General features: G+C 52.7%; 1 protein-coding gene across 2 annotated transcripts; it reads left to right on the top strand.

The window, feature by feature from the left end:
• Positions 1 to 5,601: 5,601 nt before the first annotated feature.
• On the top strand, positions 5,602 to 12,515 carry PNPO (pyridoxamine 5'-phosphate oxidase). 2 transcript variants are annotated; one of them, XM_036837977.1, is made up of 7 exons: positions 5,602 to 5,893; positions 6,787 to 6,911; positions 8,003 to 8,102; positions 9,314 to 9,367; positions 9,620 to 9,712; positions 10,072 to 10,142; positions 10,364 to 12,515. In XM_036837977.1, exons 1-7 carry the CDS (start codon positions 5,756 to 5,758, stop codon positions 10,530 to 10,532), a joined length of 750 nt encoding a protein of 249 aa, XP_036693872.1. In that variant the 5' UTR covers positions 5,602 to 5,755; the 3' UTR covers positions 10,533 to 12,515. The 2 variants fall into 2 exon arrangements, with proteins under 2 accessions (XP_036693872.1, XP_036693871.1); XM_036837976.1 differs by having other exon boundaries at positions 5,605 to 5,893; positions 9,620 to 9,748.
• The last annotated feature ends 1,379 nt before the right edge of the window (positions 12,516 to 13,894 follow it).

The raw sequence follows: 13,894 nt of genomic DNA, 5'->3' as shown, positions 1-13,894 counted from the left end.
GATCTCAGATAGATCCCAGGTCCTCTGCCCCCATCACTTCTTTATTAACAGGCAGGGAGTCCCGTCCCAAGCATACTTAAGCCCTTTGGGTGATACCAGGCCAACCACTGTCTCTACCCTGACATGGAAGCCTCCTAACCAGCCCAGCAGCCCCACTTCTCATTGCTGCACTGGCAGGAGGAGGAAGACATGAGGTATATTTATCTACTCTCACGTGCGGATTGTGTGACGAGAAAACTGCCTTACTGTGTTCTTGATCGGGATTGGCGAGAGAAGGGGAATGTCAACAACTGACCTCTTTCTGCCACATGTTCCCCACCGGCTTTGCTCTCCGGCACAAAGAACTATCCTTTCCTGGGAACTGATTCCAAGTCATGTGCTTTATGCTTCAAGTGTGGAAACTGACCTGACTCCTTGGCATCCTTTGGAAATGAGGTGCCAGCCCTCAGCGGGCAGAACAGTGTGCTGGCACTCGGGATTTCCCTTCTCCAGTGAGACACATGGGTTCAAAAGTTATGCCTGACCATCTCTGCCTCCCATGGGATGCCTGAGTTAGAAAGGGAGGAGGAGGGCTTCCCTGGTGGCGCAGCGGTTGAGAGTCTGCCTGCCAATGCAGGGGACATGGATTCGAGCCCTGGCCCGGGAAGATCCCACATGCTGCGGAGCAGCTGAGCCCGCGCGCCACAACTACTGAGCCTGTGCTCTAGAGCCCGCAAGCCACAGCTACTGAGCCCACGTGCCACAACTGCTGAGGCCCGCGCGCCTAGAGCCTGTGCTCCGCAACAAGAGAAGCCACGACAGTGAGAAGTCTGCGCACCGCAACAAAGAGTAGCCCCCCGCTCACCGCAACTGGAGAAAGCCCGCGCACAGCAACGAAGACCCAACAAAGCCAAAACAAACAAATTAATTAATTAGTTTTAAAAAAAAAATAAAAGGGAGCAGGAAAGTGTATTCTGCCTAGCACGGCTGTTGGCCTGGGGAGAGAACGGAGAGACCTGGTGGCAAATTAGCCCTCATCTGCTTTAATCCATCCCTTACTTACTGGAGAGTTGCAGGGGGTGGGGACTGTTGACACTGATGTGGCCCAAGCTTGCCCCAGGCCAGAGGCCTCCCCAGGACACCTGATTGGCCCTGGTCGAAAATCTGGGGGCAGGCTACTCCCAGCAGCTTGAGAGTGGGGGTCACACAGCCCGAGTTCCCTCCCCAGGGTCCTGTGCACCAAGGCCACCCCTGTCTGCTCAGTGATGCTCAGTGCTGCAGCTCATCCAGATACTAGGATTATGAGCCCGAAATAAAAGGGGGCTGGGGAAGACCCTCCCCTCCTGAAGGCACATCGGGCAAAGTACTTTTTTGTTTTCTTAACTAAACCAGCAAATAGATCTCAGGCTTCCTTCAAACTACTCAGTCCATCTTGACAATCACCTTTGAGGCCCCACACTTGAGTTTAATGATGGGAGCTGCCTGCAGCATCTCAGGTCCCTGCACCCATCAGGGGCTCGTGGCTGAGGTCTAGATGGTGGTGGATTCCAGGGAACCTAACTTGGGGGTCAGACACTGCCTTGGGACAGAGACCTCCTGTCACCTGACCAAGGTCTCTGGGGCTGGGATGAAGCCACTAAGGGAACTGCAATAATCTCAGGACAGGTGGTAGTTGGGTTTCCTAGTGAAGAGGTCCTCAGGGAGTAGAAGAGCAGGAAGTGAGCCTGGGAGGATGGCATAAAGAAGAGGGGTGTGGGTGAAAAGAAAGCAAACCATGGAGGGAGAGGCAGAGAATCAGGGCTTGGAGAGGAGCGTGAAATACCTGCTAATCGGGATTGTGGCCAAGAGGAAATAAGAAATGACCACAGGTCAGGCCAAGAGGATTGACCAGGATTTCTCAAATGAAACTAAGGAACCACCAGGTCATATCCTTTGGGCCTGCTGAGAACCCATCAGGCCTCCTCCCCCTGCCTGTGGCCCACTCTCTGATTAGCCAGTACCCGGGCTAAGAGAGATGACCCAACCAACTCACCTTGGAAACCTTAACATCCCTCCAGCCAACAAAGACCCTCTTGGTGGCCCTGCTCCTACCAGGTGCCAAAAAACCCCAAGCCCCACTCACCAAGTTCAGAGAAGTTTAAGAAAAGCAGATTATGCATAAACATTACAGATTAGCATTTCCTGGCTGGGATTTTGAGAAGGAGCCAGAGAAATTAAGCAGTCCCTCCCATGAAGGAGCTTCTCACGGGGAACACATATGAAAACAATGGGACATATTTGGGGAGCAATCCGTGAGCACATGCAAAGTATTGTGTGAGGGGTTAACCCCATAACTGCAAGCAGGACAGTCGGGTAAGGGTCAGCCTCCCTGCATCCCCCTCTGGGTCACCTGACAACCAAACTCAGGGCTCAGGCATCTGCTGGCAGAACACCAAGTACCCACCTGTCTGTGTGTCCTGAGGCTCCACACTGAGTTCACCAAAGCTAGGCTGGAGAATTCCTGAGATCTGGGGCCCCAGCACACCCCTTCTGGCCTGCTGTTGGTCCCCTGGAAAGCTGGGTGCTATACGTCAGGAGCATCTTTACCACTCTTCCAGGCCCCCTTCCCTTCCCAGACATTGTCATCCTCCCCCATGGCTTCAAGTGCCACCTTGGAGGCTCATGACACCTAAACCATCCCATCAGCCCAGACCTCTCCCCCAGCTCCAGAATTGATTTTCCAACCCGACCGAATGTGGTTGTCCCGTAAATCCTCACACTCAACAGGTCTGATGGCGACTTCACCTTTCCCTTAAGCCTCTCCTCCAACATTCCCCCACTTCAATGAACAGCACCGCCCAAGTCGCCTAAAGCCATCCTGCTGAGTCAAAACCCTCCTCTCCACCCCACACCCCCCAAACTCAGGCATCAGGCTCTGATGCTTAGAGAGAACACGGCAGCGTCTTGCCCTCCTTCGCCTGTCACCCACTCCATCACCAGAGCCACATCCCAAAACAAAAATCCAATCACCAAGATGTAACTGAAATGTATAATTCAATCAAACAATTCGACTAAAAGGTGACTTAAGAACATAAATGCAAAAGCATCAGAAGAAAACAGGCAAGGCATAGCCCCCAAACTCACACCCAGCCTTTTGTTGCATATTAAGAAACCGGGGTGCCTCTGTACAATGCAGTATTGCAAAATAGCTTCTATTCACTGAAGACTCTCGAGAAAAGATTAGGAACTTTACAAAGTTGGGTGTGGGCAAAATGTTTAAGAAAAAGCAGTAACAATAAAAAATTCATTTCTCCCAAGCAGACAAACCCCTTGCTGGGGTTGCAGCAGTAGCAACACAGCCAGCGGGCATGTTCCCCCCTCTGGTTTGCACTGTGGGGCTGCTTTGTGATCTAGACACCAAATCCCACTAGGCAGAAAAGCACAATACAAGCCTACTTATTATCTTCAAGATGAAGGAGCAAATATAAAAAGGCAACCAGTTGCAAACTTCCTCACTAACAGCCAAGGATGGAAGAGGCTGTCAGAATCTAGAGCTTTTTCTCTCTACCTGGCCTTAAAAAACCAGGAATTAGACACCCTGGTTTGACAGCAGCACAGGATAAAAACTTAGAATAGTTGTCTAAAGCCTAGCCCTTGCTACCTACCTGATCTTCAGCAGGCACCGAGCCCCTGACTACTTGCCTGGTCTGTTTTCTCACCACCTAGCTCCAACAATATCACACTCAAGTTGTTCCCTCTTCCTGGCATGCCTGTTCCGTTGTCCATCTGGAGAACCCTTACTCATTGAGACAAATCAAATGTCTGCTCCCTTTATGAAGCCTTTACTGACTGTGTGACCTCTGGAGACCACTTCCTCCTTTTTGCTCCCCCTTACCTTGCGGAAACATCTGTTAAAATTCCTGTAACTCCTTAGCTTACAGATCTGCCTTCCGCTGTAGACTATAAGCCCCTCGTGGGCAGGAACCATGCATCTTCATCTTCATGTTTTCAGACCTAGCTCAGTGCCTGGTCCAAAAGAAGTCTTTAACACATGTCTACCCCACTATACCGAGCCCTTGGCTTTTAATTTTTAAGCAAACCATTCAAATGATCCTAGTCTTGGTGCCCTAGAATCTTGGGTCCAGGGTAGCATAGCCCAGCAGTGCTAAGAGTGTAGCTGCATGAACAAAATCATCTGAGCTGAAGGGTACTAATCACTGCTTACCCAGGTTCAAGCGCAGGGCCTTGGGAGGAGGGGAGCAATGTTCATATGTGGAAAGACAACTTCAACAAGAAAGAAAGCCCAGTCAACTCTCTCTCGATTGTGTTGACAGAGAAAAATGATGGCAACACAAAAACTTTGAGCTAGCGGAGGATCCATAGATCAACATCGTTAAGCCTTGAGACATGTATTATTTCTTTGCAGCAAATTTGTCTTCCAGATTCTATTTGGCTCAAGCTATGTGCACATAATAAAGGATGATAGGTATCTAACGTTGGGCTTAATGAAGCTTGGCTGTAATGCAGACACCTGGGCAGGGCAGGAAGTTTCCCTTACCTGGCACAGTCCTGGGGTGCCTGCCTAGGTGGCTCCTGCAGCTCCCCTTCCTGATGTTGGTGGAAACCAGGACTACAGAGAGGCCTTGACCCAAGGCTGCCCCAGCCAGGTCAAAGCTGGAATGGGCACTGGCAGGTGTCCTATTTCTCAGCCCTGAGTCCACAGCCTGGAAGTGACTTTTGCATAGCTACCTGCTCCCCTGTGCTCTGGTTTACGGCTGGCACTGACCTGGGAGCTAGACTCCAGCTACCTAGAAAGGGCAAAATGTGAAAAAGGGGAAACGACAAAGATGGGGGTGGCCCGGGAGAGGTGGGGCAATCTTTCCATCTACCAGAACACTGGCTAGTGTGAACTCTGCTGCAACCACAAAAGGGGAAACCATGAGGAAAGGGAGCAGCATGCTCTGACCCAGGTTATAGCAATGAGGCTGGAGAGAGGGGATTCAGAGCTGGAAGATAGTTCTGGTCTGGGATGGCTTGATCCCAAATTTCCCTCTTCCCCTTTCCCATTCAGCCATCTGCTTTCTTACCATAGTCTTGACCCCACTGCTCCTCCCCAGATCCCAGAGCACCTCCCCATACTCACACACTATACAGCACCTATCCCGTGAGATCCACAAGTCATTTGCAACCTGTCCCACTCTTGAACGCCAATTTCTCCCCCCAACCAGATCGCCCCTTTCTGTGTCTCCACATCACCTTGCCTCAGAGTCTGGCCCCTAATTCCATTTTCCATTTGTCCTTTCCTGGCACCAGCCTCCCCCGAGGGGTACTTTCTGCACTAAACTGGCCTTCAGGCACCTGCTAGGGGCCGACCCCTTGATACTGACTACTCCCCTCAAGCCCCCAGCGGCTCATTCCCCGCCCCGGGCCAGGGCCGCTTCATTTCCTATACCTTTAACAAACTCCACGTGCGTGTTAACGGCGGTGACAGCATTTCCTCGTCTCTCTGCTCCCGCCCCCGGAGGCGCCGTCCATTGGCTGCAGGGTTCCTCCGTTCTTGCTCTAATTGTCCTCGCTCTTGGAAAACTCTGACCAATGGCATCTCCGCGCCCGGCTCCCCCCCACCAACCCTGGCTTCCTATTGGCTCCCATTGGCTTGGAGGACTTGGGGCCTGTGGGCCTGGCTCGGCAACTGGCAAATTCTTCCTTGCCGGCGTAGATTCCCGAGCTAAGAAACTGGTTCCGAACCCAACGGAACCCAGCGCGGAGCGACGCTGGGTCACGTGGCCTGCGGCCCATGACGTTCGGGCTGCGGGGCGTCATCGTGACGTTCGGGCGACCCGCCGAGTGGCCCCGCTGCCTCCGCCACCTGTGCAGTCGCGGTGCTGTCATGGACCTGGGACCGATGCGCAAGGGTTACCGCGGGGACCGAGAGGTGCCGCCGCCCCGCAGGGCCTCCGCAGGGGCGGGGGCACAGGGGATCCGAGTCATCTCCGGGGCGGAGGGGAATGGGAGGGATCACCTGGGGTTTCTGGTCCACCCCTTGGGGCTCGGGGTCACCTCCGTGGGAGAAGGGGGTTCAAAGACAATCAAAGGGGAAGGTGTTCTGGGGAAACGAGGATGAAGGTGGACTCCAGAGGCAGCTTGTCATAGGGGCTCAGGGCGCGCACTCGGGGGTCTGCCTGGATGAAATCCTGTAGGTCGCTCCGCGCACCCCTTGGGCGGTTTACTCACCTCCCTGGGCCTCAGTTTCCTCACCTGTGAAGTGATAGTACTGACCTCACGGGGATATTATGGACTTTGATATTTGAAAAGTGCCTAGAACAGTGATAATTAGCTTATAAATGTTTGATAAAGAAGTAACACGTGGGGCAGGAGGACTATTTTACACAGGAGGGGAGGAGAAAGCTCCTGGCTCTTACTGCCTTTTCCCTCCTCAGGAGAGAAACCAAGAGAATTATTTTGGAATTGGGGCCCAGGGCCTGGTTACCAAATCTGGTTGCATGTGAGCATTTCCAGAAATGCATGTTAAACATGCAAGTTTTCATTAAACCTCAGACCTACTGAATGAGAATTTACAGGGTGGAGCCCAGGAATCTGTCTTTTTTTTTTTAGGCTCCCCAGGTGATAGGTTTGACACCCATGACATGAAACCCTGATTTGTCCATCAGTAGGTGTGGGACCTATTCACCTTTTCGTGTTTTTTGTTACGAGATAGTTGTTATGAGGACTAAATGAGTTAATATTTGAAAAGTGCCTAGAACAGAGCCGTGTACACAGTATGCACTACATGTGTTTGTTAAGTGAAATAAAACTCTCCCTTCCCAGGCGTTTGAGGAGACTCAGCTGACCTCCCTGAACCCCATGAAGCAGTTTGCTGCCTGGTTTGAGGAGGCTGTCCAGTGTCCTGACATAGGGGAAGCCAATGCCATGTGTCTTGCTACCTGTACCAGGTAGGCATAGCTGTGGGCCCTTCTGAAGGTGGGTACAGATGAAGTAGGAAACTTAGGAAGCTCTCAGTTTGATGGATGACAACTTTATGATTCTAGTTGTGTTATTAACATGCTGTGTGGCCTCAGGCAAGTAACTTGTCCTCTCTGGACCTCAGTGTCCTTACCTCTAAACCAAAGATTAGACTTTACTCAATTCCATTTCAATGATAAAATGTAGTGCCTCATTCATCTCTGCCCTTGATGCACCCACCCCCCAATACACACAACTTTGTCTCCCGCATCTCCCGGTCTCCCCAGTTCCCATCTGCTCTTTGAGAGGCACATCTCCTGGAACCTCTCCATAAAGCCCTCTTCCTCTCTTGAAATCTAGCACAGTGCTTGTTTGTGTCATTCATTTGACAATCAGTCATAAACCCCTTGAGACATCTCTTATATTAGCCTCTTATTCAACTCTGCTTGTCCCCTGCTCACTAAAGCATAAGGCCTTGAAGGCAGGGCTCTTGTACTGTGCCCACAGATATCCCCCAGAGCTAGTTTGCTTGGGCCACCATAACAGAGTACCACAGACTGGGGGGGCTTAAACAACAGAGATTTATTTTCTCACAGTTCCGGAGGCTAGAAGTCCAAGGTCAAGGTGCTGTCAGAGTTGGTCTCTAGTGAGGCCTCTCTTCCTGGCTTACAGACGGACACCTTTTTTGCTGTGTCCTCACATGGCCTTCCCTTTGTGTGTGCAGGGAGAGAGGTCTCTGGTGTCTCTTCCTCTTCTTATAAGGACACCAGTCCTACTAGATTAGAGTCCCACTCCTACGGCCTCATTTAACCTTAATTATCTCCCTAAAGGCCCTACCTGCAAATATAGTCACATTGTGGGTTAGGGCTTCAAAACTGAATTTTAGGGGAACCCAGTTCAGTCCATGACAGAGCCCTAGGCAGTGGTGTCATACTGCACCTCCAGGACAAATTCCCATGGGCAAGCGGGAATGGGCAGCCTGAGGGCACAGACAGTGCAGAATCAGGGGTTACACGTGTAGGGGTGCTCAGACATCCTGTGGGGAGGGGCTCTGACCACAGTGCTCTGCTCTTTGCCGCAGAGATGGGAAACCGTCCGCCCGCATGGTGCTGCTGAAGGGCTTTGGCAAGGACGGCTTCCGCTTCTTCACTAACTTCGAGAGTCGAAAGGGACAAGAGCTGGTGAGGGTTCACGGTAAATCCTTCCTGGGCCTGCAGGGTCCAGCCCTGGCTCATTGGTCACCTTCTCACGCCATAGCTGCCCCAACCCACTTGCCGGCTGTGCTCAGGCACCATCCCGCCTGCGGGCCTTTGCACTTGCCCTTCTCTCTGCCGTGGATGAGTGCCCTCTGTAGGCACCCCTACCTCCCCATGTTTACCTGAGTAGCGCCTGTTCCTTTGGGTCCAGCCCCCATGTTACCTCCTCAGGAAAGCCTTCTGGACTCCCAGGCTGAGTCAGCCCCTTGCACTGTTTGCAGTCATTATAACTTGAAACTTTCCTTTCTGCCATTTTTTTAGTTTCTAACCATGCATGTATTTATGGGATTATGTGATTAATGTTTGTGTCCTCTGCTAAACCGTAAGCTCCTTGGGGTCAGAGGCTGCATCTGTGGTATCTCTGTTATACCCCCAGCACCTCTCCTGGTGTTGAGCACAGAGTTGGCACTTCGTATGCATTCAATTCGTGAATCCAAAACGAGTACCCTTCCCTGAGTCCAGTGCAGCCAAACATACATTTCTGAGGATTTGCAAATCTATGGGTGAGAGAAATGGCAAGCCTCACTTTGGAGTCCATCTGGCCCATTTACCATGTGAACCTGGGCACGTTACTTAACCTCTCTGAGCCTGTCTCCACACCTGTAAAAGTAGGCCTACCTTTGAGGATTTAAAAATGAGACGTTACAGGACTTCCCTGGTGGCGCAGTGGTTAAGAATCCGCCTGCCAATGCGGAGGACACGGGTTCGAGCCCTGGTCCGGGAAGATCCCACATGCGGCTGAGCAACTAAGCCCATGTGCCACAACTACTGAGCCTGTGCTCTAGAGCCTGCGAGCCACAACTAATGAGCCCACGTGCCACAACTAATGAGCCCACGTGCCACAACTACTGAAGCCCGTGAAGCAACAAGTGAAACCACTGCAACGAGAAGCCCGCGCACCACAAGAGTAGCCCCTACTCGCTGCAACTAGAGAAAGCCCGTGCACAGCAACAAAGACCCAACGCAGCCAAAAATAAATAAATAAATAATAAAATAAATTTATTTTTTAAAAAAAAGAGACGTTACAGTAAACGCATCTGCAGTGGACCTGCGCGATGCAGACTCCCTGCCTTCCCCCCATGCTGGAGGCATCCTCACTCCTGTCCTGATGACTGTGGATTCTGTTTCATTTCCAGGACTCTAATCCCTTTGCTTCCCTTGTCTTCTACTGGGAGCCCCTAAACCGTCAGGTGAGTGTGCATTCCTGGGACAACCTGGGGTGGGCAGGGGTGGGAAGGGCCTGAGTTTATGAATGAACCTGGTGAGGGTCCCCAGGCTGGGCAAACATCCTGCCTTTCAAACGGCTCTTACTTAGCTGGGCTAGCTGGAGTCAGGCGTGACAGGGCAGCGGATAAAGAGAAGAACCGAGAGGACTGGGGCCTGTACTGGTTGGGGGGGCAGGTGGCATTGAATGCCGTCTAACCAGGACCATCCCTGTGCAGGTGCGAGTGGAGGGTCCCGTGAAGAAGCTGCCCGAGGAGGAGGCCGAGTGCTACTTCCACTCCCGCCCCAAGAGCAGCCAGATTGGGGCTGTGGTCAGTCACCAGAGTTCCGTGATCCCCGATCGGGAGGTGAATGGGGCTTCTCCTTAGTCCTCTGGGTGGTAGTGCTTTGGCTCAGCCCCAGAGGCTGTCCCCAGGGGATGCCAGGGCCCTCTCTCTCCAGCAAAGTGAAATGGATGGTCTCCCTGGGGGACGTGGATTTGGAGAGCAGGGAACAGGCCTCCTGTATCTGTCTGACCCTCCCGTTGGACTGTGCCCCTAGAGGACAGAGGCCGGCCGGCCTTGCTCACCAGTGTCCTCAGCACCTGGCACAGAGCACATGCTCAGTAAGTGGTGATTAAATGAATCACTGACTGGGTCTGGCCCTTCCTCCATCTCCTTCCCCTGGACAGTATCTGAGAAAGAAAAATGAGGAACTGGAGCAACTCTACCAGGAACAAGAGGTGCCGAAGCCAAAATACTGGTGAGTGATACCTGGTGGTCGTCTAGAAAGGGACACTGGGACCCTCGTGCTTACTTAAAGCCACCCTGTCCATGGAATTACAGATCTACTCCTTCCCGGCAACCCTTGTTTGATGTACGCCAGCAACTCCCTTCACGGGGCCCTGGGATGGCGCGGAGGGTGGTGGGGTTGCCTGGCTGGAAAAACGCACAGAGCATCGAAGCCTCTGCTTCTCCTTGTAGGGGTGGCTACATCCTGTACCCCCAAGTAATGGAGTTCTGGCAAGGCCAAACCAACCGCCTGCATGACCGGATCGCCTTTCGACGGGGCCTACCGACAGGAGACTCCCCCTTGGGGCCCATGACCCACCGAGGGGAGGAAGACTGGCTCTATGAGAGACTTGCACCCTGACTCCCAATCTGCTGGCGCTGACTGGAGCTGGGATCCGTGCTGAGAGAGGGTATGGGATCAGGAGCCAGGCCCTTCTAAACTCAACGCATTTCCCTTCCCACCTCTTATATTCAGGGCCCTTCAGAGAGTTCTCTGTAGTCAGCTGGTCTAGTGGAGTCTAACAGTGGCATGGACAATCACAAATGTAAAATAATCCCATAATTATTCTTGACCTTAACTATGATTTATTGGAATAGCTCCCTCTAGGGGTAGCATCTGGTGTGATTCCCTTTTCTGGTGACAGGGGGTGGGCCCACAGCAGCCTTGTCTGTTATCACGTGACAGTCATACCGGCCAAAGCCCATTGGTCCCAGCAGAAGCACCTGAGCCAATCTAGCCAATTGGTTTTTCTTGTCACCAGTTTGAAATTTGAAACGGAGGGACTCAGAGCATAGGAGTGTTTGTAGCCAAGTCAATAATGGCCGCCTAGAAGCAACAGCCTCTGGTTGCTGCTCTTGCAGCTCCCTCAGCAGTCCCTGGATCCCTCCTTCCCGTGTCTGGGTTGTGCAATTCCTCCTCCTACCTCAGAAAACCCATTATCTCTTTAAAAAAAAAAAATTTTTTTTTTCTGCTTAGACTAGCCATTATCTATTTGTGTTGCTTGCAACGAAAAGAACCTTAACTAACTCATTTACTCATAGGATATTTTTATACCACTTACCCAACTGATAGCTGCCTTCCATTATCCGAAGCACAGCAATGTGGAAAAGAGACTAAATTTATTCTCTGTAGCTCCAAAGGACCCATAGGTGGAAGCTGCACGGAAGTACATTTCATCTCAATATGGGAAGAGATTTCAAACAATTGGGGCTGCCTAGGAGGGTGTAGGTTAGGTAATGAGTGCTCTGTCACTGTCAGACAGGAGTTTTGTAGAAGGAACTCGTGCTGGTACCTATGTATCAGGAAGCTTTTCATCAAGCTTTACTTTCCATATTTGGTTATAAAAACTATATGTATGTGAAATACATATATACATACATTTATATGTATTTTACTTTCCAGGTATAAAATTAAATAACAGAGATTATACTTTTCTGACACTCACACATCCTTTTACCACCACCACCCCGACCCCCCGCACCTGATGATGACTCCTAGATCACTGGTTTTCATCCTCACTGGAATTACCGAGGAGCTTTAAAAACCCTGGTGCCCGGTCCCACCCTCAGAGATGATTTGACCAGTGTGAGTGCAGCCCAGACTTGGGGAAGTTTAAAAGGTCCTCGGGGAATTCTGTACAGCCGAAGTTGAGACCCCCCCCCCACCCCCGGTAGTAGATGCTTGCTACTTGCAGTGTGGTCCACAGGCCAGCAGCATCAGCATCACTTGGGAGCCCAGCCCAGACCCACTGAATCTCACTCAGCTTTCAACAAGACCACCCGCACCCCCAGGTGACCCAATGCACCAGCCTCAACTTCTAAACCAACCGCCTCCCGCCCTCACAATTGGATTCTTCAGTCACCCTTGGCTGAGGCCTGTGCTGAGCTGTAGTATTGGCTTTCCTCGAGCCCAGGTCTGGTGACCAGGGACAACCTGAATGAGTGGCCTACAGGCTGCGGACAGGAGCCAGGCTGGGCAAATGTTTGCTGTGACTAAGCCAGGATCAGAGAACTATTTGTACACGTTGGCCTTGAGCTTGCCACCCTGTAAACTGCTTCATTCCACTGCATGGGCGTGTGCTTCCGTGTCTGTTACTGACTGCCTCCTCCAAGGGCGGCCCTCTGGGTGTTGGCCCCCCCTTAAGCCTGGGTGCAGGAAGGCACAACAGTAATCCTGTGGCCACCTGCAGGAGAGGGTGCTGGGGTGCCCTTCCCTACCGTGTCCTGTTTGCATTGTTGGGGGCTGTGTATCCCCCCTGCTTTGGGCCTGGTCTCAGCTGTTCCTTTCCTCTCCTCTGTCTGACAATCACTGTGCCAAGTCTATAATAAAAGCTCGTCAGCATGATATTAATGTTCAATCTAGCCCGGTCTCGTCCCCGCCCCCCAGGACTGAGGGGAGTTGGGGAATTAAACAACTCCTCCCAACTGGCTTCTCCCCTCCGGGAGGTTGGGCGTCCAGCAGGGGGAGCCCAAAGCCCAGGGTTGGCCCCTCCTGGGCGGCGCAGGCCAGTTCTGGTCGGCCCTCCCTGCCTCCCCCTTTCCCCCTTTCCACGCCTGGGTCTTGTCCCAGTGAAACTGTGGTCGATAACCCGTAGCCTCTCCCAGCTCCTGCACATATTTGCACCCTCGCTTCCTCCTCTGGCCTCGTGAAAACTTGCAGCCGCCTTGGCTCCGACTCCCTGGGCAGCCAGATCTCCCTTTGGCTTTTAGTACCTCCCCCCACCCCCATTCATCCATCCCCCAGCTTAGGGATATATGTGGAGTTTCCCTGGAAGATTACGCGGACATCACTTTGGGCCGTGGAGTGGGGTGGTAAGCATGGGACAGGGGGGCCTGCAGACTCTCTCACCTAAGAGGGGTGGTGGTGCATGCGTTGCCAGCATGAGATAGAACCACGGGTCAGTGGCCCAGGGCCCAACCTCACCCCCCCTTGCCTCAGGGAACCTCAGGATGGCTGAAGTGGCAGGTCCCTATGGTCTGGGGTCACAGGGGACACTCACCCTCGAAGCCGGTTGACTTTCCCTCACTGGTTCCAGAGTCTGGGCAGCCCCATCGGATGGTGCTCGCCTTCCAGGATCCCGAGGCCCAGGCATAACCCCACCTCCCCTTCTGCAGAAGGTGACTGTGCTCCTTTCCTTGTTCTGAGCCTCAGTTTCCCTTCCCTGAGCAGATAAAAATCAAGTGTGGGAGGGGCTGTGTGGTGCAGCAGTCGTGTGCACAGCTCTGGCCTCCGTCCCAGCTCAGCCACTGCAAGCCCTGACCTAGGGCTAGTGACTTGACCTCTCTAAGCCTCAGCTAATGCACCTGGAAAACTGGAAAACAGCGATAATGACAGCACCTGTGATGAGAGAGTTAAAGGAGGACCCTCGTGGAGGACTTGTCACAGGGCCTGGCCTGTTAGAAGCCCTCTGTGAGTGTCAGCTGCTAACCCTAGGCAGAGCTGCAGCCCTGGGAAAGTCAGCTCCTCCATGGGAGGCTTTATGGACTGAGTGATTGATGGGACCCTAGAAAGTTCCATGTGGTGGGGAGGGATGGGGAAGAGGCTTTGGGGAAGGCGGCACACGTGAGCCCGCCTTCCCTCCCTCCGGCCCCTGGTCTCCCACACTCATCCTCAGAGCTCCCTCTGGCCTGGGTGAGGCCACCTAACAAAGGCACCCTTGTACAGGTCTGTTTGTTTTGGTAAATTTCCTGAGTAACCTCCCTGGGGTGGCCCAGTAGCCTGCG

Source organism: Balaenoptera musculus, chromosome 20 (genome assembly GCF_009873245.2).
Source record: "Balaenoptera musculus isolate JJ_BM4_2016_0621 chromosome 20, mBalMus1.pri.v3, whole genome shotgun sequence".
Lineage (NCBI taxonomy): Eukaryota > Metazoa > Chordata > Mammalia > Artiodactyla > Balaenopteridae > Balaenoptera > Balaenoptera musculus.
The sequence above is the reverse complement of the archived record's forward strand: the minus strand, read 5'-3'. Positions and strand labels throughout refer to the sequence as shown.